This window comes from Cebidichthys violaceus, unplaced genomic scaffold (assembly GCF_023349555.1).
Source record: "Cebidichthys violaceus isolate CVI_PGR_0920_01 unplaced genomic scaffold, fCebVio1.0.p SCAF_4, whole genome shotgun sequence".
NCBI classification, from domain to species: Eukaryota; Metazoa; Chordata; class Actinopteri; order Perciformes; family Stichaeidae; genus Cebidichthys; species Cebidichthys violaceus.
The window spans coordinates 5,292,030-5,316,232 of record NW_027176594.1 but is presented as its reverse complement, the minus strand read 5'-3'; the positions used below and the strand labels follow the sequence as shown (position 1 = coordinate 5,316,232).

The following is a 24,203-nucleotide window of genomic DNA, read 5'->3' as shown; positions in this document are numbered from 1 at the left end:
TACCAAGGCTTGTATCATCTAATATCAGGATCTACAGCTAAGTGCAGAAAGCATTTTAATGATATGCTGTACGCCAGGATCCATATAGATACTGTGTTCAAAATAGAATATCAGAGGTGCCCTCCTTTGGGCAAAAGAGGAAAGCATTGCGGCGTCATTCCCCTACCAAGACTAAACCAAAGCAACTTTGCTCCTCCCCGCACAAAAGAACTACTCTTTAGCTCTTCCCCACCTACCTGTTTTAGAGATCTGAAACGCTCAAAGTCCCCTGGGACAAATTCTGTTGCTAGTCTTTCTTCAATATATCTGCTGATATGATCTTGACTGAGCAGTTGTGCAAGTCAGAAAGTGCCTCTGTGGACCTATACTGCGGAAAAATAAGCTACGTCTGATCTAAAAAAGAAGAAAACTGAAGAAATCTATTCACCCTGAATGGTTTTGGGTGGTTTTACCCTGAAAGATGAGCGGATTTTGGCTGAGTTAAAAATAGAGCTTTTTTACTCGATGTGACTTCACTTGAGAGAAGTTAAGGGAGGCTGGATGGATGGAGAGAGCTGGTCAGATTCCAACAGCACTTGGCTGTCAGGACACTTATTCACAATTGCGTATATGACCTCCATACACCTTATAATCGAACATAATCGTGTGCAAAGATGATCAAACCACAGCTCTTCCCAGGTAACTGTTAAGATGGAGACATTCAACTTGTCCTAGGACACAGCTGGAGGGAGGGGAGATGTGTTGTAAATGTGCTTTTCACTGTGATTATCATCAGAGTGAAGTTATTATTATCATCATTAACAGAATTATCACCATATATAGAGAAGCAACATCACATTTGCCACGCCCGTTGTGAAGTGAAGAAGTGTAATATTTCATTAGGCCTCGAGTCAGGTGGTGTGAAGCAAGAAGGAAAAAGTCAGATGCAACGAGTACTTGATAAAAAAACCTCTTACATCCCCTGATTTTCTCTGGAGGTGTCTCATCTTCCCATCATCATCTCAGATTCTCTGAAGGTGTGACTCACTGTCTTTATTGAATAAACTTCACACACACCGCAGTGACACACTCTCAAATGCACCTGCCTTTATTCATATGTATGTAAGAAGGATGTCAGATAATGTCTGAGTGTGAGTATGGAGGTTTTTTTTGGGGGGTGTTTTTATTTTCATTATCGATTAATCTGCCAATTACTTTGTTAAATAATCAATGAATCGTTTTGTCTATAAAATGTCCAAAAGTGGTGAATGCCCATTGTCATTTTTTGTGATGTATTCAAATAGTGTATTTTATTCAACCACCACTTTATAACTCAAAGACAGTCAGTTTACTTTTATAAACGACAAGACAAGCTGTAACACATTTAAGAAACTGGGACGAGGAAATATTTCTTATATATTTTAGTTAATATATAAGCATTTTTGTTTTAAAAATGACTAAAACACTAAACCTAAAGACAAAACCAAAACATTGCAAGGTAGTACGTATGTTGTAGAGTTTGTTAAAGGAACAGTTAGAAATGTTTATTTGCTTTCATGCTTTCACAAAGAAGATTTTGTTATGTTTGGACAGAGCCAGGCTATCTGTTTCACCCTGTTTCCAGTCTTTATGCTAAGCTAAGCCAATCCGGTTGCTGGCTGTAGTCATTTAATGGACAAATATGGTAGAGTGGTATTGATCTTCTCATTCTCAGCATGAAAGCAAACAAGCACATTTTCCATATTCCATACATTGTTCCTTTAAGTCTTTTGAGGGAAATTTGTGATTTTAGGTAACATGAATAAAACAAGCTAGACATTACGTGTGTGTGCACAGGTGTGTGTACATGTGTGAACAAGTGAGCATGATTCTGTGTGTGCATGCGAGCACATAGATATTTGTGAGTGTCTGAAAAAAAAGGAGCAGATTTTTGTGAAAGACAACCAGATGTGGAGGAGGAAATATGGATATTAAACGTGTGATTCATGATTGGAGTTTTTGGGGCTTGAAGAGAGTGATGTCACTTGAACATCAGCTTTTCGACAGACAGACAGAAACACCTCCACTGCCTTCAACCACACACACACACACACACACACACACACACACACACACACACACACACACACACACACACACACACACACACACACACACACACACACACAAACACAGCTTGATATTTTAATCAGAGAGCAGCCCTGCTTGTGCTGACCAGGCCAGGGGTTTACTAGGCCAATGTGTGCGTGTCTAATCAAGGATGAGAAGAAGTGGTGACAGAGCGAATGTACCAATTAAGCAGGCTGATTGGGCTCTATTCCACTGTGGCAAAAACAATCTCTCCCACAACAGATTGCAATCTGACAGCACCAGATGTAATTCATTAATTATACTGATAAAAACGCCTCAACTCCATAAACCACCATGCTGCTATTCACTTTTGTTAGTTTGGCATTTTTATGATGAGTTATGGATTTTTCCTGAGGTTGTCTTTTCATAGTGAGAAGCAAACTGCTGGATTTTAAGTTTTGAAGTTATTTCTAGAATTTAAAAATGTTGCAGTTTTGTTTTTGAAGAAACAAGCAGTGTAATATTACCAGCACTGGTACTAAGTCTCACTTGTAGGATAACTCCACTAAGAAGGTAAACATTTGGTAAACAGTGTCACAGTCAATTTAGACCTATGCAGCCACCTGAGTAGTCCGCTGAATGCAACTCTACCAAGAAAACTATTGGACATAGGCTTAGAAGCAGAAAGCTGTTTTTGGATGAGTTTGGGTTTAAACAAACTTAGTACCACAGTTAAAGATACATCTAAAAGGCTTTTCAGGCTGAGGTATTACCTGACAATGTTTGTTGATGTGTCCAAGAATAAAATAGTTGGTTGCAGCAGCTTGAGGCCAAGAGGAATAAAGGGATAGTTAAGATGGAAGTGAGAGTGGGCGGAGGGTTTGGTGGCGGCCTCACCTTGTCAGAAAGGTTCTTGAGTGCATCCCTCAGTCCAGGAGAAGAGTGCTCCTGGGCAGCCTGGAGGAGCTGGTCTGCTAAGCTTGTGATGAGGGGCTGGAGGAGGCTCATGGTGCTGAGTACCTCCTGAGCTTTAGCTGTGTGCTCTGGGGAGTAGTAGATACACTGGTAGGCAGTGCTGAAGCTGTGGTGAAAGAAAAAACACATCAATTCAGATTTGACAGTCGCACCATCGTGGACTGGATCTATGAAATACACACAAGTGGAACAAAACCTGATTTTAAAAGAACTGGGCCACACTAGCTTGTAATGAGATTGTAGACAGACAGTACTGAACAGAAGCTCATCCCATGTTTGTTTAGATAAGTGCTGCTGGTTTTCATTGTGTCCACTTGCCACCAGTGTTTGCCAAAACTAGCAGAGTAAGAAGAGACCGTATTTGATATCAAACAAGCTACGCTGCAGCATTCCCTTGTTGACCTGCTCCATGTGCTCAACCTTGACACAAAAAATCAAAACCCAACTGATCGAGAACAGGTTTTCTTTATTTTTTCTTGAAAGGTGTGAATTAAGCAAATATTGATGCTTTTCTCTAATGTTTTGTGGCCATGAAAGCATCTCTAAAAAGCTTATTGTAAAATAGCATTTTAAAATAAAAGCATTGCTGATATCAAATATATTTTATCATCAGAAAATGATATATCTCGAAGCCTTTGAATGTTGTGGAGTATGTGATGCACCACGGCCAGTTGCTTTGTGCAGCTATTGCCCTGCTGTGAATAACAAGCGCAACCTTTACTAACAGCAGTTGCATCTGAATGTATTTACATTTTATCACAGAGTAAATTGGTCAACAACTACAAAGCTTGAGGATAAAGATAACTAACTCTTATTGTTACTCAACAACAGTAGAAAAGCTTCACAATAATTGTTTTCGCTTCTAATCAAAAATATGTCATAGAGTGGTTGATCATAACTTTACAATATCAAATGGCTCTCCTTTGTCAAGTACTGACAAACAGACCAACAGTTGGTTTTTATTCAGTATAAATGTGTTATGGCACACTAATTTTTTCTACTGTTGCTGCCTGGAAAATGTACAGCACCAACGCTTTCCAGGTATTCGGCATGAACTGTCAAATTGAAACTGCAGTCCAATGTCAACCCATTTTCTCTTTATGAATAATTAATCTCCTCTTCATTTCTAGGGAGCTATTTAATCTCAGACAAAAACACCTTTTGTCAGTTCCTAGATTCAGGGCAAATCACTCCAATCAAACATTCTCCTCGGGTAAAGTTCCAATGACTTTCAATGAGTTTCTGCTGACTTCCTGCCATCAGATGTAGCGTGGAGCGATGCAGTCATTTGCAACCCTCCCAGCTAGTTTAGAGTCAGTTCTGCAAGCCTCTATGTAGGCCAGACCCCAGAGCCAGATCCTAAGGCATAATTGACAGAGAGAGAGAGAGAGCGAGAGAGAGAGAGAGAGAGAGAGAGAGGAAGGGAGGGGCACATATAAAGGGCTGGCATAATACAGTATTATCTGCAGCGCTCATAATATTTTCAGCGAGGGAAAGAGTGCTTCTTTAGAAGTCGCCCTGTGTGGAGCAGCACTACCTGATTTATCAGCAAGTGCGGAAATCTGAAGGCCTTAAGAAATTAGGCATAGTAGGTACTAGCTAATAACTATGTCTTTGACTGGCTAACTTCATAAATCTTGGCCTTGTCATTACTACTAATGAGCTCCCTGGAGGATTACCACCCACTAGCTCAAGGCTAATCAATGGAATCACTAAATGAGAGAAATACACAGGGCAAACAGTGTGAAATACTCAACCACACACAACCCCACCATGTCTACTTGCACACTTCTGTTACCCCCACTTCCACAACCATACCTCCAAATGCTATGATTTCAGTCACAGAGAAGACCATAATTGAATAATCTACTGCAACAAAACCCTTTTCTCTAAACCCCTTTCATCCTCCGTGAGCTTACATTCGTCTTACTACATTATGCAGAACTAAAGAGAAAAAAAAAATCCCGAAGGCCTGCAACAATACAGATACTCCACAAAAAAGGCAAAAGGAGAAAGTTGTTGGGAAGAGGACAATTGCTTCAGCGACTGAGATTCAATAACAGCCCTGTTGACTCATAAGTACAAATCCAATCCCATTAGGGAGCTATGCAGGCAATAATGAATGTTAGGACCTGCCACCTGATGCTAGACGACAGAATTGATCCTCTCTAAGGCTGGCTAAGGCAAGGAACTTTAATTGTCTCATCAGCAATGCTCTCATTCCAAATGAATCTACCAAAACAGCAAACCATGAAAAGGTAAAAAAGCATAAATCTGTGTATGAAAACTTGATGAAAGGCCATAGGTGATGTTGCACATGAGGAACTGATTGTCATTTCAAGCCTTGGGTATGTTTTCCATCCCTGATGTAATTTGGGAGTGCTGTGTGCCAAGTTTTTTAAACATGGTGCCAATAAAATAGGGGGTGGATGCCCTAGATTCCTTTGTGGATCTTATACTATGTATCCTTTGTTGAAATATGTAAGCGGTGATTGAACCCTGGGGTAATGTCTGAGGCCATAGTTTGTGGTGTCATTAGAGTCCATGATATTTTCATAAATAAACACCAGAGCAGGAAATCCTTCCACATATCTGGCTTTTACCTCGGCAAGACTTCAAGCCAGTCACAGCCTCAAGCTGATTCCCAGCAAACCTGAACTCATAAAAGGCCTCCTGCTTCACAAATCCTTTACTTTTGTTTAAAGGAGCTCCCGGAAGAACTTGTTATTTATTGTTTGTTTGATGGTAGAACTATTTCATGTTACAATCTGGATGCATTTCTTTTAAGTTAAACAATTTGGTTCTAATGCAATTCCCATTTGATAAAACCATTTTGAGTGTTTGATTTGAATAGTATTCTTTTATTTTTCTTATCTGCAATGATCACAAAGAGAGTGGAAAATCCTTTGAAATGTAAAATAAAAAGTTAGATGGCTGTTTGTACTTAGATTATAAGTTTGCAGATTTGTATAACAGTAATAGCATGGCATATATGAATCTTCATTGTTATTCATAATGTGAATATGAGCCATTTGTTCAGCAGCTATGTAAACATTCAAGTCTGCATGCTATTTATGAATATTTATGTTTCTGTCTATGACCAAAGAGACTCATTACATTTCCATACATGCAGTATAAAGCATTTTAAGTGAACTGGTTTTCTTGTTTTCCCTCATAAAGGGACAAACTAAGAACTAGCGCTTCACTGTGGATGGTTGTCTTTTGAGTGTTTTAAACGTCAATTTTTACTGTGCCACGATGAGAAATAAATATCTGATTTCTTGCACGTCAGAAAATCTCCACATGTATGCAGTCTTACAGCAGCATGTGGAGAGCAATCAAATTGCATTCCAGTGAAATTATCTCAAATTGGAGCTACAATAGATTAAAGAGGCATATTTGTGCAGACTGTGTAAAGTTAGATTACACAATACACATAAATGATATGTTAGGACTAGTGCTGGGCAACTATTACAATTTTTTCGCGATTAATTGTTATGCGCAAAATTCAATAATGAATTCAAAAGTAGTGTATTGCGCACTTTTATTTGAAAAGTACTGCTATATGAATAAAATGCAATAACATTTGGTTTGCAAACACTTTAAACAAATAAGGTTCTTTTTAACAGCAGTATTCCCTTTACACAGTAGCAGTTAAAAAGCAGTTACAATGATTCTGATAATAGATATTCAGCCGGTGTTCACAACTTTATTTTCATGTGTAATAGATGCAATTTGATGTCATGTTTTTTATATTTGTTAAATTCTCAGTAGTGATAACTAAATGATATGCTTATTATATATATTCCAAACAAAAAACCTTAAAAACTGTAATATGTGTGGTATTTGTTATAAATGTACGTTGGTACATAGAGGGTGATAAGAAGCTGTAGAGGAGGGACTTCGGACCCAGGGGAATGTAGGTGAAGCATGGAATGTGGAGGGAGTCTGTACCTGCATGTGTTATGCTAATACAGAGTTGCAGTTAAGAGCAGTTTATTCTCACGTGCTTATATGTTTATTTAAAAACGTGTATTTTGATACTGTCACGTTTGATCCTGTAACGAGACGATCGTGCGCGTGTGTGAGACAGGAGGGACCGACGGTGACGAAGTGAAGGGGGGTTCCGGACCGGGGGGGGGGGTGGCAGCAGCAGGAAGAGACGCCACACACACACACACACACACACACACACACACACACACACACACACACACACACACACACACACACACACACACACACACACACACAGCTGTTCACCGCTCGCTGCCCGTTTTTTGGGTTAAAAATGTCCGCTTAATAATAATAAAAAAACGGCTTTAACGCGCAATAAAATAATTGTCGGCGTTAATTAATTAATGCGTTAACGCGATATTAACGCGTTAACTTGGCCATCACTAGTTAGTATGCATGTAAGCTGTCAATGCACCCTTCATCGATTCCAAATAAAATACCAAATGATCACAGAAAACAACGGAGGAGGCTGCTGGTTCAGAAACAAGAATTTAACTTAACTGGCCTTGGATACATATTTGTGCTGGGCTATAATTGAGAGAGAATATTAGTTTCCTCTTAGGTGAAGTTCGTCCAGACTCCATTACCTGATGTCTGTACATCATAGTGGGGAGAGCAATGCTTTTAGAAAGAATTGCTGCCATGCCCCTGCAAACCCACTTATAATGGATTTTTCTTAATCCCACTTCATTTCCATGTGCACCCAGGGTGTGCCCCGCGCCTCCAGCCATGAAAATACAGAAGGTGCCACACCCTCTGCACAATATGCAAAGTGCACTTGACTGCGCTTTGCACCTGTACTTTGATTCATGAAATTATCGCCCTTGGCCTTCTTATAATTCAAGTTTCACACAGAAAAACAGCACTGGATCTCCAAGAACAGGGACCCATCAATGAGTTCACACATTAGTGGCGCAACGCTCCATCAGCTAAACTCAAGTCAAAGAGGACTCCAATCTACTAACAGATTACTAAAACTAGCAGTGTGTCCAGGATGAACTTCCTCCTTTGTTTTCCTAAATGATCAATGGGAATTGGTTATAACTGTAATGAGAGGGAGAAAACCGCTGGGCCCAGCGGCCTAATTAAGCCAGCATCTTCAGCGCATGGCTAATTAATAGTGGGGAGGAAATTAATGAAGAGCTTGCGGGCTGCTGCTGACAGCCAGCAGGAGAAAAACGCAGCTACGTCAGCAGAGAGCCCTGCAGCACTCCAGGTGACTGCCAAAGCCTCCTTCGTCATTTAGACAGCATGCTGTAATCACCGTTCTTACACCAGGACACTGCCACATAGCCACAGTGAAAAAATATACGGTCTGCTATAGATACAAGCTGAGAGATCTGATCTAAAACCAGCTTCTTTTAACTGCCAAACTCCATCTGTCGTTGAATCCTCCACTGGGCACTGATTTCATATCAGTTCTCAGAGTAACAGCCAAAGCTTTTCTCAGTTCAGACACAAACTAGGAACCCTGATCGGAGAACAGATAAGCCTCAAAGCTGCTGCCAGCACCGTCACCCACAGAACCTGGAGCAGGCTAACTCCAGAGAAGCAAAGAACTATGAAGCTGCTGTCCATCAGCATGACCCGAGTCCCAGCCACTGCCAATGTCCTGTCTCTGAAACTCACACACACACACACACACACACACACACACACACACACACACACACACACACAGTAATCCTGGTAGAAAGTTATTTTGTTGGACAACGTGCTGCTAGTCACATTAAATCTGAACATTGGACCCAAGAGACTGTGTGATGTAGTTTCAGCCACTTTGTGTCCAAGAAATGTATCATTCGGCAGTTCTGCCTGACCAGGACGCCTGGCGAAATGACAGATCTTCCTTCCTCTCTGTTATAGTGGACATAATTCAAAGAAACATGTAGAGAGGAGATCCACTGCCCAGTTTCTGCACCAACTAAGTAAAGCTGACCTTAAAACAGGGGCCTGTCTGACATTATACTGAAAAACAACACAGAAGTAAAAAAACAGACTACTGTAAATCTCACATACTTCCATACACATGCAATAAAAACAAACACACATCATCAGTACAGATATAGACAAAACTTGTCAATGTTCAGGTTCCATACAACATGTCTCCCAAAAAAAAGTGTGTCGCATCATTATGCAGATTATCTGAATAATTTAAAAGAGGCCGTTAATGAAAGATTAGACCACCTCAGCAAATCCACAGCTAGCTCTATAGGGTTCAATTAAAAAAGGATAAAAATCCAGTGACTTTTAAAACAGCCATTTAAGTGGGACTGCATGCATTAATGATAGATAAATGCTCTTGCCCTGTGTGTACATGTGCAAGATTTCAGGAGGAATACTAAATGTAGTTATTGATTAAACTCTTTCCCGGCCCATCCTGAGAGACAAACTACATTGCATACTCTGGTCATTGCCAAGCTTGGCCCATGCAGGTTTTTAATGGATCTGAAAAGAACCCCCCTTCCTCTCTTCTAGTGTCCAGGGAACAAAGACATATTGCTCTTTTATTGCCCTCCTGGTAACACCTCTGTGCTCAGGTTTTCCTTTTTTCCCCGTCCCTCCATCCTTTTCCATCTTCTCTTTGATGAATTAATATCCCATTGAATAGCCAAGTCTCACATCTTGCCGATTGTTCCCTTTTTAATCAAATGTGATTACAAAAGGCTGCTTCAGATAGGCGAGGAGACACACTGGGAGAAGTATAATGAGTGTCTACATGTGCGCGCGCGCACACACACACACACACACACACACACACACACACACACACACACACACACACACACACACACACACACACAAATCTTTGCTCTGCTCAGATGGGCTGACTTTCCATGCAATTAAGTGACTCTCAACTGGACTTGAGCACACAAGTACAGTACATCACATTCACTGACAACAAAAAAAAACAACCACATCAGGTCACTCCAAGCTTAATATTTGGTCAGATGTTTAGTGCATGCACAATAGAAGCTAATTAAACCATGAAATAATGAATGTTCCTCATTTAAAGTAAACATGAACCTTCATTACAATGGCCTCTGCGAAACGCTACAAAATCGTCAAGTTTATTCCTATTTCTGACGATGGCTGACAAATTACTGCATTCCAGGTCAAACATGGATAAGGCTCAGCGCAGGACGTAGTCAGTTAGCCAGCCGTAAAATTGGAAAATTTAAGCTACAGTGAGTCATTAGCTAAGTCAAATATGAAACAAAAAGCTCTGTCTCCCTGGAGAATTCTTTCTGAAGTCTAATCTCTCATATAAAGAAAATGATTTCACTTCAGTGGATTCTCGAAAATATGCTAACCTTATCAGAGTTCATGCCAGCAGATAAAACTGACCATCTTCAGCAAATTCACTTGTGCACTTTAGCGTAAAGAAGTCTTTTCTTTTTTTTTATTATCAGCACAGGCCCTCAACTATTTTCCCATCAACTTATACATTTCATACCCACACCTCAGCCCTCTCCATCTTGCCTCTCTTCCCCTCTTTCTTGAGCTGCAAACTCTGTAACTAATTGGATCTGGCATGGTCTGTAATGACTTTGCACTCTATGGGGAGCTTTGGGAAAAATCACCCTTCATTTCTTCTGGCATCACTCAAGTGACCACATACTGAACTCCAGTGACATATACCTCCGCCCTGCATCTAAATGGCATAGACAGCAAAATGTACAGGATACTGCTGATCTCCAGTTTGAGGAAGTCATATGGATTTGTTCTGCCGGAGTGCACTTTCAGTCTGTGTTTGTGACTTTGTATCTGTGTATGTATAACATAACCATAGTAGTGTGGACTCAATTTATTCAGTCAACCTTGAGCGTTTGTGGAGCCAGCGGTTTCAGTCAGCAAAAGAAACACACAAGACATATTTTCTCCATCAAGCAATCAAGCAGAGACAGCCACAGTCTGAACCCAATCTAACATAAAACTGTGTCAGTGAGACCAACAAAACGTCTCCACTGGTCTGAGCTAAGCCCCTATATCACTCACACTTTACTCATAGTTTTTCTGATTAAGAATTCACTCCCTGTGAAATATTTTTGCCGTAATAATGATTGATTATTGCAGTGCTTATTGTAGACTAATTTCTGTCAGTCAATGATTATGGAATGCTGTTCAATTGCACTCTACACATCTCATACTCTTTGTAGTAACATTAGCACCAGACATTACCTCAGATGAGAAATGTCTTCAATCATTGCATAAAAACTTCTGATCATCTGGACTGATCATTTGGTTTTGAATTGAAGTGCTTTTTAAGAGCGAGCTCCAGCTGGCAGCTGGGAAGTTGTAACAAAATGTGTAGTAAAATATGTGGTGGTGCAGTGGTAAGTTAACATACAACTTCAGGGTGGAGAAAACACAATGCCTGCCAGGGAAAAGAACCAGTACAGAGGAACTTCTGACTCAACAAGACTTTTCCATCATGTCTGTTGCCTCCAGTTAAATTGAGCTGTCAGAGGCAGTGGAGTTCCAGTCTAAATTCAGCATGGCTTGGCTGTGAGTAACTGTAGGGGGCTGTGAAGATCAAGTCCATAGGCCATGGACAACAAATTTCTCTGCCACTATCAATTATGCCCAAGTTAAATTATTTTGTCAATGGAACCCTGTTTCCATGTGTCCCGTATTAAATCATCCATGCTCCCTCTTAACACCATTGGTGTACAGGTTGGCCAGGTGTTTTTCTTTCTCCTACCTCTTTTTCTCTGCTTTATATCTGGTAAGGAGACGCTGCAGACCACCACACTTGAACCCCTGGAAATGGGCTGCAGGGGCACCGACAGTGACAACGTCGTAGAATGCATCTGTAAGACAGAAAATAGATTTGATGGAATTAAAATAACGAGATGTATAATACGGCACTTCGGCACTAAAGGAACAAGAAAAATGAGATTCAAGGACATAAATTAATCCCGGTCAGTGTAAAAATGCCTGATTTTGAGTCAGAATTTTGCTAAATATACGATACATCTAATAAGTGTTATATTTATGATGCCTTCAAGCACCATTCAGTAAAAATGAGTATTGGGCGAATGTAAATTCTAACATTATCATGGTGTGTTCAAATGTAATATTGTAAAATTTAGGTTTTGACCAGCAACTTGAGGCAAATCATCAGGAATTATTAATAAATCCACAAAAAACTATATGCAAAAGGTAACTAAGGAGGACATTTTGAAGTATATGGGATTTAGTGTTTTCTTTTTCTTTTTTACCGTGGTATCCTATTAGGTATTCACTAAATCCACTCCTACATTTCTGGTATCGTGACAACCCAAGTTATATCAATAATTAGTAATACCTGGCATAAAAAATTATTCAGTATTCTTGAGTATACCATGCAGCTGTTTCAGGGCTTTAGTTAAAATGTAAAAGCTATATGGTGGGGCTCCTGCAAGGTGTTACTTTTTGTAACCTGCACACAGTAGTTTTAAGCACACAGATGCATCATATTTAAGCACAAAATTGACATAAGACATGCCATTATTCTGCACTTGGCTTATCTTTTAGGCGTCATTTCTCTCTAGCCATCTTTTGTTCTTAACGTTGGTCCCACGTTGAACCAGAAGGACGATGAATGTCACAGCACTTCATTCCAATTTGCACACCGCCGTCACAAGTAAATAAACACTTCACAGACGGCTAGGCGAGCACAGGGGTGCTTACAACAGGCCTTGTTTTGAATGAGTAATGGATGAGGCTGACAATTAAATCAGAAAAAGGGGAGGAGGGAGAGAGGGTGGACGGGGGTTTATGGGGGTGAATATTTTGGTGCGGTTTAGTGCCGGGTCAGTTAATGAACACCTCAGGGAAAGCAACAGTGCACAGCGCCGACTGTAGGAAAACACTGCTTGAAAAATCGTTGAAAGTAGAAATTAATGACATAACACAGCTCCAAGTGTTGCCACAGAGATGTGAATGGCAGTGCGGCCAACAGCCTCCCGTCCCCTAACAACACCACAACAGACCAATAGTGGTTTGATATGGGCGCTTTGCTACTACCAACTGCTTCTTCCATTCATTATCCCTGTGCCTGGCCTTGAGGCTCCCTGTCCACCACACATTTGGCCCCAAGAGTTTGTGAAAGTCCAACTTCCCTTAATTGGTTCTCCCACGGCAGAAGTGTACCATAATACAATGGCGGGTTTCAGAACATCAAGCGCAATGACCAATTTGTCCTCAATTTGCCTGGTCTCGCTCTCACACCATCCTTTTTTCAATATACAGTATATCAACAACAGAATAAGCTGTTTAAGTACTGAGAGGACAGTTGCTCTCTAAATGAGAAAATTGATTGCGGCAGTCAGGATGAGTGGTTATAATTCACACTGAACCCATTCCACAAACCTGTTCTACAATGACAAAGGATCCTTTTTGACCCAAATGAGTGCTGAACAACGCTTTCAGTACTACTCGGCATGAAAATGCTGCACTTGTCATTTTGGAGGCAGAAGACAGCTGTATTTCTCAAGAGCCATTTTTTTTGCTGGATGATCAATAGACAAAATGAAAATGAATGGTTCATCATTGTTGAGTGGAATGCATAGCAAGGAAAAACATCATTTCAGAAAATCAAAGGGAACAATAGAGCAATTGACAACAGTTGGAAATTAGGACTCGCTACATTAAGAAGACTGTTCCATTATTTTTTAAGATTATTGGTTAAATGACAGTTAAGGTACAGACAGGGAAGATGGGCAGAGAGAAAGAGGGGTAAATGACATGCAACAAAGATCAAATGGGGGTGTTGCACTATGCAATGCGTCTCAGCTACTATTCCACCTGGATGCTGCTGTGTGTTCCTAAGTTCCTACTGGTACACACTGGTGAAAGACGATAATACACTTAATTAGAATTAATTAATTAGATAAAAGGTACTCTGTATCCTGTATCTAAAATTTAAAAAAAAGAAAAAAAAGAATCAAAAATAAGTTTTATATCCAAAGACATGTTTCTAATTGTGCTATCTATACAATACATTTTGTTTTCCTGTTATAAATATACTGATCCAATGTATTCAAATATTGAATAAAGTCTAAATGTGGACATGGAAAAAATACAGTCAATGACAAGTGACTTGAATATGAAGTCACCATTAAAAGGAAACTCTTCCTGTATGAGGAATGACGGCAGCACAGGGTGTATGTAAAACTCACATTACAATGATTTTCTGCTCACTGCATGTCAAGTGATGTCTCTTTTCATGTATCCATTGACATTTACTGTAACTGACTTGTATGTTAGACGATGCGCAGCATGTTTAAGGTGAGAATACAGGGGGGTGGACAGCTTATGCATGAAAGTGTATTCAATAAAAAATGTAATGGACTGAGCTTGATTTATCTTTTTAAAGATTTACTTAATTTGTGTGAAACATATCTTCTTTGTATTAATCAAGGTTTTGTTTTTGTGAGCTATTTATCACTGCTTTTACCCAGATTTCTTAATTAACTTTATGGGAGCTGTGTATTCCTGCTGGTACTCAAGGTCCTACTGAAGAATAAAAGTGGAGTTAACACACACAGACATATCAGCTACAGCACAACTGCCTGGAATTGAATCAAGGTGTGAATTGGCCCCACAGAGGGTCATTATCAGAGTGTCTATCTATCAATTGACAAACTTCTCTAAGGCTCGTTTTATCTTGATTTCCCGCTTTTTCTGCCCTGACAGTGCAAAACAGTTTCAGGGTTGTATGATGACTTGATTTTACTTATTTTATCTGTCATCCCTGGTGTCTTCACTGAAAGAAGCACAGTTTATATCAAGATTTGTCTGCCTTCAACTTCTCCATCAATCATCGAAATGGAGCCCACTCACAGGTAGTGAGGCAGCGTTAGTCGCCCTAATACACAGAGACAGTTCCAGGGCAATAACAGGCTCTGCCAGCTAGAGAGCAGCGGCGGAGGAGAAACCCAGTATTTCTCTCTGGAAAAACGCAAAGGGCTTAATTAGTGTTCAGTCTATCTTTCTCAGGCCAAGTTAATTCTCACCTTTCAACCTGGACGATGAACTAGAACCACCCCGTCTGAGCCCTCTGAGTATCTCTGACAGGTGGAGAAGTCACAGGCATAGAAACACAAAAGTAGGTGACAACCAGAGCAGCGAATAGAAAAGTTTTGCATATGAAACCACCTTTCCACAATACCTGCTTTTTCTGTTTGAAAGTTCAAGGTCAAACAGCTACTGAGCCAACTTGCTTTTGAGCAGGTTTGTATTACATTTTGAAGCGGCTTTAATCTATTTTTACAATATATATAATAACAATATATGAAATGACTATGGGAAATAACATGATAATGAGAAAGGGGTCGCTTGCAGTGATACATGTACAGAGAATTATCACCTGTTTTTATGGAGTTTTATAGTCAGTTTCAGCTAAATGTTACTGTTTTGGTTCACTATCAGTGCTCTCATAGCACTGTTTGGGTGGCCAACTGTTTACGAAAAAGCTCCGCACCAAATAGCAGATAGACACAGTTAGCAACGAGCTAGTGAACAAAGTGTAGCACTTAACAGCATAATATTTTCACTCAGAGGTTGATAAGACCAAAAACAGGGCAAAAAGAGTGTGAATGTTGGACTTACCTTCACCAGGTGTAAGTATTAGGTGTAATAATAGGTCCAACAGAAGTCTAAAGCAGTAGTGTAATTATACCTGTTTTTCTGGGGCACGTCACTCTCATCCTCTGGGTGTGCAAGTTTATTGGGATGAACTCCAGAGATTTCTGGGCTTTGCAGCAGCTTGGCTTGAATGAACGACCTAAAAAAAAAGTACACAAGTATATGTCACATTGTCATGAAATATAATTGTGATGGTGGATGTTTAAAAGATAAACATCCCTTGCACTTAATACCTCACTCGTCTGCTTTCAGCTATACTACGATCTTTCCAACATGATTGCTTTACATGGCGGTTCTCTTTATAACCTTGTTTCTGTGCTTATGAAGTGAGGCACAGAAACAGATAAGCAAAGATTAGATAATAATGTTAATAATTGATGTTCAAATGTTCTCTCTGATTTTCCAATTTAAAGAAAACCTTTGTGTAATTGAACGTCTTGAGATATATTTAATGGACAACTGAGTGAAAAAAGGAAATACAAATTCAATTGAGTGAATGGTTTCTTAACAATGCTTACAGAATAGCCCAAAACAAAGAACAGCACAGCCAATATTTCAAATTAGTAAAGCCCAATTTCCCTAGCCATTTCCCCAAAGAAAGCATACTTTTAACACAAACACTTTTTAAAACAGTAAACTACAAATTATTCTTGGTGTGGCATTGGGTTGTTCCTCCAAACCATTCCACTTTTAAATGCCCATGAAAGATCATTTAACACTCATATATGTCCATCAGATAGAGAATGTATCAATTAGACAACAAGCATTTCAAAAGTAGCTCATTTGAATCAACTGCGTATAACATCCTCTAACGAGCAGTGTAATCCTTTAAGCATAGGATTGTATGCCCGTTGCAGCCACTTTACTCAGAAAGTCCAATTAAAATTTTCTGACAAATAATACTCTTTGTCAGTGGCTTACATTTAAGCTCAAAAACACAATCTGACACTCCATGTTGCCTGCTCAAATATGTAAATAGGGTTGATGAGCCTCTTTGAGTTGAGGCAAAGCTTTCAAGAACAATCAAGGAGGCAATTTAGAGGAGTTGTGATGTTTGCTAGCAGAGGTAATTGAGTTAAAAAGAAGATATTCAAAATAGGTACAGAAGTCCAAAAGGGTGAACAAAAATACTCATATCACAAAGTTTCATAATCTAGGCTTTTAAATCTTCTTTAAAGACACGTGACTTTGAATTTCCTCTCTAAGGGATAAAGCTCAAGTTACAAAAGTGTTTTCCAGCTTGTGTGTGGAAAAGTAATTTTATTGTGAAGATCACAGAGCACATTGATGGAATGAAGACGATGTGATTCATTAATCCAAATTGTAATGAAACACAAATATTGTAAATTAATTATATGTAAGTGCAGGTAAATACCCAATGTGCTCGTGCCTTCTGTTAATTCTCCCCAACTGTTAACAGCTGTGCAGATGTTGTGTAGTGACTTATCTATCTATCTATCTATCTATCTATCTATCTATCTATCTATCTATCTATCTATCTATCTATCTATCTATCTGTCTGTCTGTCTGTCAGCATTAGCACTTTGTTTCTACTGTATATAAGAGCTCGATCGATTGTCTGACCGATTATAGGCCGCAATATTCAGTCCTTTTACATTATTGTTTTTTTTTAATCTGTTTGCTGATAAAAGTAAATTAACGCAAAAATGCACTACTTTGGCTCTAATGCAAAGTTTCACCCACAACACTACCTGATTGGTTTAATCGTCATGAGTAATATCAACACTACTGAAGAAGATTACTGTGCCCAGTGTCTCTGCTGGTAGCGTACTGCCGTTGGTAATTGTAGTTACTGGATTAAACTGCAGTTGTTCTAGAGCTGCAAGGAGAGGAAGAGGGAGTGAGAAGGTACCTGGATGTGGACAAGAGATGATCATAGTTTACAAAAATGCAGCACAGTGAAGACATTTCATACTCAAGAAGTATACAACTGTGATCTGCCGATGCACTGTTCATATGAGCTAGTCGTCATTCTCAGAATCCAGTCTGCAATTCACACACTTCGTTGATAAACCAGAGGATTGTACAGTAACATTGGGCTTATAATCACAGAATGTTTTGATATCACATCTACAGTCAAGTCCATACACTCTCTTTTTTTTAGGATAATGATGAAACATTTCACAAATTCAGTTTACTATTTATGACTATATGAATATGTGACAGTATAATTAATATAAGAATGTCATTAAATACTCAAGTTTCTCAAAGACACTGACTGGTGTACAATATCTTGTAGACAATGATTCTTTTCTTATTTAGAAAAACACCAAAAAGGCTAGTAGAGTAAATGACAGAAATCCAGCTACTATTTCCAGATATTAATGTCAAACAGTGTGTTCCTGTGTACTGCTCCTCACAGTGTATATTAATTGCAGCGTGATGACAAAACTGACTCAGTATCCACACTTTCCAGCTCTTCTAACTGACATGTGCCCTAACTTTTACTTTGTGTTGAGAAGAACTAAACTACGCAGTACACACTCTTTTCAGTCCTGTTCATTAATTACTCTCGAGGCAACAGACCAGTATGCACCAATCAAAGCTTCAGTGCTACAGAAGGTTTATGTTTACACAGAATCTAGATGGGAAAATCTGTTACCTGCCACAGATTTTTAACATCATTAGGCAGGTTGGCCAAACATGAAAACAAATCCACTGCACCTCCATAACTGTATATAATGCTGAAACTGCTGACCCACTCAAGCTGAAATGTGTTGCTTCTCAGAAAGGGATATATGACTGAGCTGGAGCTGACGGCGATGGGACTTATTATTTTCAAGCATTGAAAATCAATCATGTCTTCTTCCTAAGGTGTTAACAGCTTTGCTGCTACTTACCAAAGTGCACATGTAAACAGATGCCATTTCTAACCACTGAATATACAATCTGTCTGTTTAAATATAGTGAAGACCAAAACATAATCTCCACATGTAGAAATGTGCAGTCTAGAACAATAAACCAGACATAACACTCTCAGTTGAGCATGTTACTAAATAGTAGGTACATATTCCTTATCTGTCAATCATGTGTATCTCTTTATATTTATTTTAATTTGCATATTTTTATTGTATTTATCATATTATTTTACTTGACTGAATGATCCACACAATAATTCCAATGCCCTTGTACACTTGCACCTGAGCAAATAAAAGACACAAATCTTGAGCAAGCTAACAGTCCCCAACCACCACTAACCATATACAGCTGAGACTGAGGGGAATGGCATTAGCTTTTGCAGGACTTTGGTAATGAAACAAAATATCATTTTTGACCAGATGATGGCACTAAATTAAATTTCGAGAGGATCATCAAAGTTAATAGAATTGATCATCAAGGGACCTTCAATATTTGTAGCAAATTTCAAAGAAATCCATCAAATAATCCAAAAGAAGAAGTCAATCTCATGGTGGTGCTAAGAGTAAAAATCAGAGGATCACCAAAGTCAGTAGGCTTCATCCTCTGGGGAACATGAATGTCTGTACAAAACTTTAAAATCCATCCAATCCAGATAGAATAACTGTGTTCCTCAGTGTACACCAACCCATTTCTGTGCTACATAAGGAGGAGCTGTTTCCAAAGGCTAACATTCAAGTCAATGGCTAAGCTGTCATCTCTGCTCAGTGGACTCTCACTGTCTGTTGTAGAGCTCTGGGGACCAGGCTCATCGAGCTAGTGACCGTTGTAGGTTAGATGAATTAGCCGTATCAGATCCCCATCTGTTTGCCCAGGTGGGCTGGCTATGTGACAGAAGGGCTGGTTGCCAGCAATACTGACCAACATCTGGCCACTATCTCTTCTTTTAATCTTTCCTGTCGTTTCTTTGCTCTTAGCCACTTTTCTCTACTCTTGGAATCCTTCAGGATGTGAGCAACCTATATCCTGTGCTTTTAGAAATGTCTGCCTGTGAGCCTGAGAACAAGCTGAGAAGAAGGAGAAAAAAAGACAGATCACAAACTACAGCAACACCATCTTGTAAGTGAGGTCTGTCAGATCAATGTATGTCGGTAGCATGTTAAGGGTTTCATCTTCATGGTCCTGTGGCGCTGAGAGCACAGCAGGCTTTTTTAATCAATCCACAGTTAGATATGTTGTAGACATAGAGGGGGATTGGACACACGCTGTGTGAGCAGTGGAATCAGCCTGAGAGAGGTGTGAATTGGACAAGTGAGTCATGTCTGACCGTTATTTTTTTTTTCCAATTTATGTCTTTTAACATTTTGGTCATTACTTTTAAGGGCATTTCTTTGTGACTATTATTTTTCATGTTGTCTGAAGTAACCTGCTAACATAAAATGTCTGTGTACTCCACAGCTGAACATCTTTACCTATAGGCAACAGACAACAGAGACTTCTGTTCTAATAGAGATATTAAAGGTATGAGCCTTAATCTAAAATACGTAGCTCTGGGCCTTAAGCTGAAGTTATCCCATAAGTGGAATTTAAGAGTGACTGACACTTTTGTGCAGAGAAGTGCTGGCAGTATCGGTGGTCTAACAAACACCACGCTAACAGGATTATATCTATGCCTTTAATTCGCCGGCTGGTAAACAATGAAAGTAGGAATGATTCATTTATGAATGGAATAGAGTTATTAGAGCATCCAAATTGTTTGCTGAGGTCAGCTCGTCATTAAAAATGTATCAAATGGAACCCGAACATGAGGACTCTACCGCCACCTCCCAGCAGACTGTTTCTCTTCTTTCCCTGCCTGCAGTTTCTCCAATTCCATTGTTATTTTAAAGTAAAATTGTATTAATATAGTGCATACTTTAAAGTATTGATTTGTGTAGCATTGACAAGTTACGAGAATAATGATGCTCGTTGATTTTTTTCCATACACATTTTTTTTACTCCCCTGTCTTTGCTCACACACTGGTCTTCACACTCAAACCATCTCCACACCACAAATTATTTTTGTGTCTCTACCTACTGCATTTTCTAATGATCTTACTTATTAATAATTAATCTGGAACAGCTTGCCCACCCAACTTGTTTAGCAATGTCTGTCATCCTGTTAAGTTAAAGCAGGACAGAATTACAGTGGTAAATGTGACAGGGGCGCTTTCGTGTATTGCAGCATCTGTGCCACAAGGGACTTGTCAGGAACAATAATGACCAATGCCACATTATCTGTTCCCCTCGCCCTCGACTCCCTCTCTCAGAGCTCAGGCAGGCAGTGCAGAGGCTTAGCCACCACCATCTCTTATCAGCTGGGCAAATGAAGCAGAGCAAATATCTCATTATGGGGATGAGAGTAAATCAGAGTTCAATTTATCAGGAGCCATAATGTTCCTATACCCATATGCTAGAATATGCATAGGGAGAGCTTATGGAGAGGGAAAGAAACAAATCCTGAGTTATTGATGAATGTCTGTTTTGTTATTCCTGTTATTGTGTAAATCCATAATAATTTAAAGTCGGGTTAAAGCAAAACTAAACATGTGTTCTGAGTTTGTGTTATTGACCAAATTGACATACCTGCCAAAAAGTCGACAGGTATGTACAATTAGGTTTCATAATCGTGGAGAAAAAAAGCAGCTTTCTTTGTTCTGAAGCACTGGGGGGCGTGTCCGAATGAAGGCTCTGAAACCACGGCCAATAATAGGTGAGGGTTATGCTAAGTTGAATGGGGATAAAACAATTCAATCGTGCCGCTCTTCTAGATTTTCCAAATGATATCCGACCGATATCCGATCAAATTCTGATAGTGGAACGAGTCATTTCACGGGGGTTGTGAGGTGTATAAAAAAATCCACCCACCACTTAACAGGCGCAACAGTAGTGACAGAATAGGCTATGGCGGAGCCTATGACGTAAGTGCAAGTTTTACTGGAGCGGCACAGACAGAGGGCCGGTAAGAAGACAGACAAGTCTGGAGGGCCGATAGAAAACGCTATGGAATGTTTGACTGTCAACCGGCCCACCAATGCAGAGGCCCACCGGGATTTTAGCTAGCTAACTGTAGGCTGTGGTAAGTCAGTGTTGTAACTCGCCATTGAGCAGCAGAACCAGTGATATGTGCACATGTTTTTTGATAGCGTTGTGGAGAGGTTATGATCAAAAAGTCCTTTTGAGTGATGGAACTAAACAAAGCAATAAAACTGCTACAATTCTCTTTCTAAAGACACTTTAAACACCACACTGCCGTTCTGTGGCATGATCACACCAACGTTTCCTTGGTAAGTGTCAGAGGCAGCCTAATTACTTTCAGTGCTCACATCAGACATAACTGTGTGGCTTCATTCTATTATGTAAAACATTTGCAAAAAGTGTGCAATATTATTTGCATACCAAGTAGAACACAGAATATTTGTAAATGAGATGCAAGACTCGGGTTGTGTTTGCACATGGCACAGATTTGCATCCGTTTTTATGTGCACTGCAAACGTTTACTTTAACAAAACGCAGAGGGTCACATGGGTACACACATTTCAATTGGCCCTGATGAAACCTCTGTTGCTATGGAAACTCTTTGACAGCGAGTAGATAAATGAATCAACCTCTCACTGAGCTTTTCATTGACACAAATCACCCAAAATGTACTGACAGGTCAGGGCAGATTACATGCATTAAACACCCCAATCCTTCAATTACTCCCAACATGTTTCTATATTTAGGGACCACACATTACAGTAAGAGACAACTTTCACCACAACCAACTGAGTTTTTTTTACAAAGACTTGAAGTTTTACTGTAAAAACAAAGTGTTGGTTGATTGATAATGTATGCAGTGCCACCTGCAAAGCCAGGTGCTCTACTTCTACTTGTTCACAGTACAACAGTATGCACAATGTTACATTTCATAACTTTGGCGAGATAAAAACGTGTTTCAATACTGCCCAGCCAAGGACAAACCATGATAGAAGAGAAAAAAAAACATATTTTTTATAAAACCTGGATAATCATTTTTGAACAAAGGTGGGTCAATAAAGCAATGAAACCTGGGACACATCTTGGAACTAATGTATAACCAAGTGAGTTTGTAGAGTGATTTAGAGTGAAGAACCTTTGTATGCAGAGTGTGCATGAATGCATGTGTGGTATGAATGTAAAATGTAGCAGCGGGTGCAGTCATACCAGTAATCTTGTCCAGTTCAGCCAAAGTCTCCTGGTAGGAGTTGATGATTCCTCCGTATCGAGTCATCACCTCTTTTCTTAAGTTGTCCCAGTGAGGAGAAAGCTCGCCAAGCTCTCTCAGGTCCTGCACCCTACAGATAAACACAGATCTATGAGGACCTTTGTGGTTTTAATAGATGTCAAACAAATCATTAATGACGTCCACATTTTGGCTCCTTCTGCATAGCTTCTCTTTTGTTTAAAACGTTGACACTAGACATAAAACTATCTAATTTAAGAGAGAAAAACATATTGGGTATTATTGCAATACTTAACAATTATGGTAAATCGCAGACACAGGCTTGCACATACTGGCCAAGACACACATGTACACACAGTAGCGACTCAAAGCACCCTGTGCTGAGCCAGATAAACACATTTCTGGACCTGAGGCTAGTAGCTGGTGCCCACTTATCCACTCTGCCCTATCAAATTCCTCCCTTGCTCCCACCATTCTTTTACCATTACGTATAAAAGAAACCCATACTGGTGTCACTGGAGCGATGGCTTGACTGTCCTTCAGCTAGTTGTGTCTGCAGCCTAAGGCCACAATCATCTGTGCTCCTTCTTTAGGAATAAACAGTGGCCGTGCCTCAGTGTGTGTCTGTGTGTGTGTAGGAGCTGATTGCCTAGTGGGAAGTACAGCCTCTTTCATTGGCTCATTATTTGCATCTGAAAGGCAACATCAGATGGACAGATATCATTCAGAAACCTGCCCTCCAGCACCCATTGAAAAGTAAATTGCACTGATATTATAGAAATTAGAGGTTGAAGGAGGTTCAACATTGTATTCAGGATAACAAATACATGGTCATATGCATTGCTTTCATGATAACGAGCCCAATTTTCAGTGATTATACCTCATGCATTTTGTATAAAGTATATCTTAAAATGAAAGGCTGCATGCTCATTGGTTCGACTTATTGTCAAGACCAGGCATAATTGCTTGAATGCATAATGTAGTAGTTATTTCTTTGTTGTATAGTTCAACTACTACAACAAAGCGTAAGGCGCTGATAGCCTCTCCAGACTATTTCCTGGTCTCCTCCAGGTAAGTAAGTTATTTTTAGATTACTTTGAAGTACTTCAATACACAACAGAGCACGATAGAAATAGTGCCAGAGAGAGAGACAGAGTGAGTCAAGGTGATGTATCATATGAATGATCAAAACCACAAGTTTTTCAAGAGGGGGGTTTCAGCCAAATTACAACAAAACAAACAAAACATATTTTCTCATATATTTCTAGTGGTATCTAGCCATGCCTGCTAATTACCCAGACACATTGTTTCTGAAAAGACATGTTATAGTTCTAATTTAAAATTCAACCCTAAAAAAAGTAAATAAATGTCACTTTTCTAAACACTGTTGGCACTAGAGCTAGAGATA

At 39.6% G+C, this 24,203-nt stretch overlaps 1 protein-coding gene across 5 annotated transcripts in view; it reads right to left on the bottom strand.

Annotated features, from left to right (window-relative positions):
- Positions 1–24,203, bottom strand: part of inpp4b (inositol polyphosphate-4-phosphatase type II B) — a 135,526-nt gene that overhangs the window by 21,264 nt on the left and 90,059 nt on the right. For all 5 annotated transcript variants that reach the window (XM_068727807.1, XM_068727808.1, XM_068727811.1 and 2 more), the window contains 4 exons: positions 22,777–22,907; positions 15,710–15,814; positions 11,747–11,855; positions 2,947–3,130 (listed from right to left, as the gene is read on the bottom strand). In XM_068727807.1, coding sequence (XP_068583908.1) covers positions 2,947–3,130; positions 11,747–11,855; positions 15,710–15,814; positions 22,777–22,907 — 529 coding nt within the window. The remainder of the gene's footprint in view (positions 1–2,946; positions 3,131–11,746; positions 11,856–15,709; positions 15,815–22,776; positions 22,908–24,203) is intronic.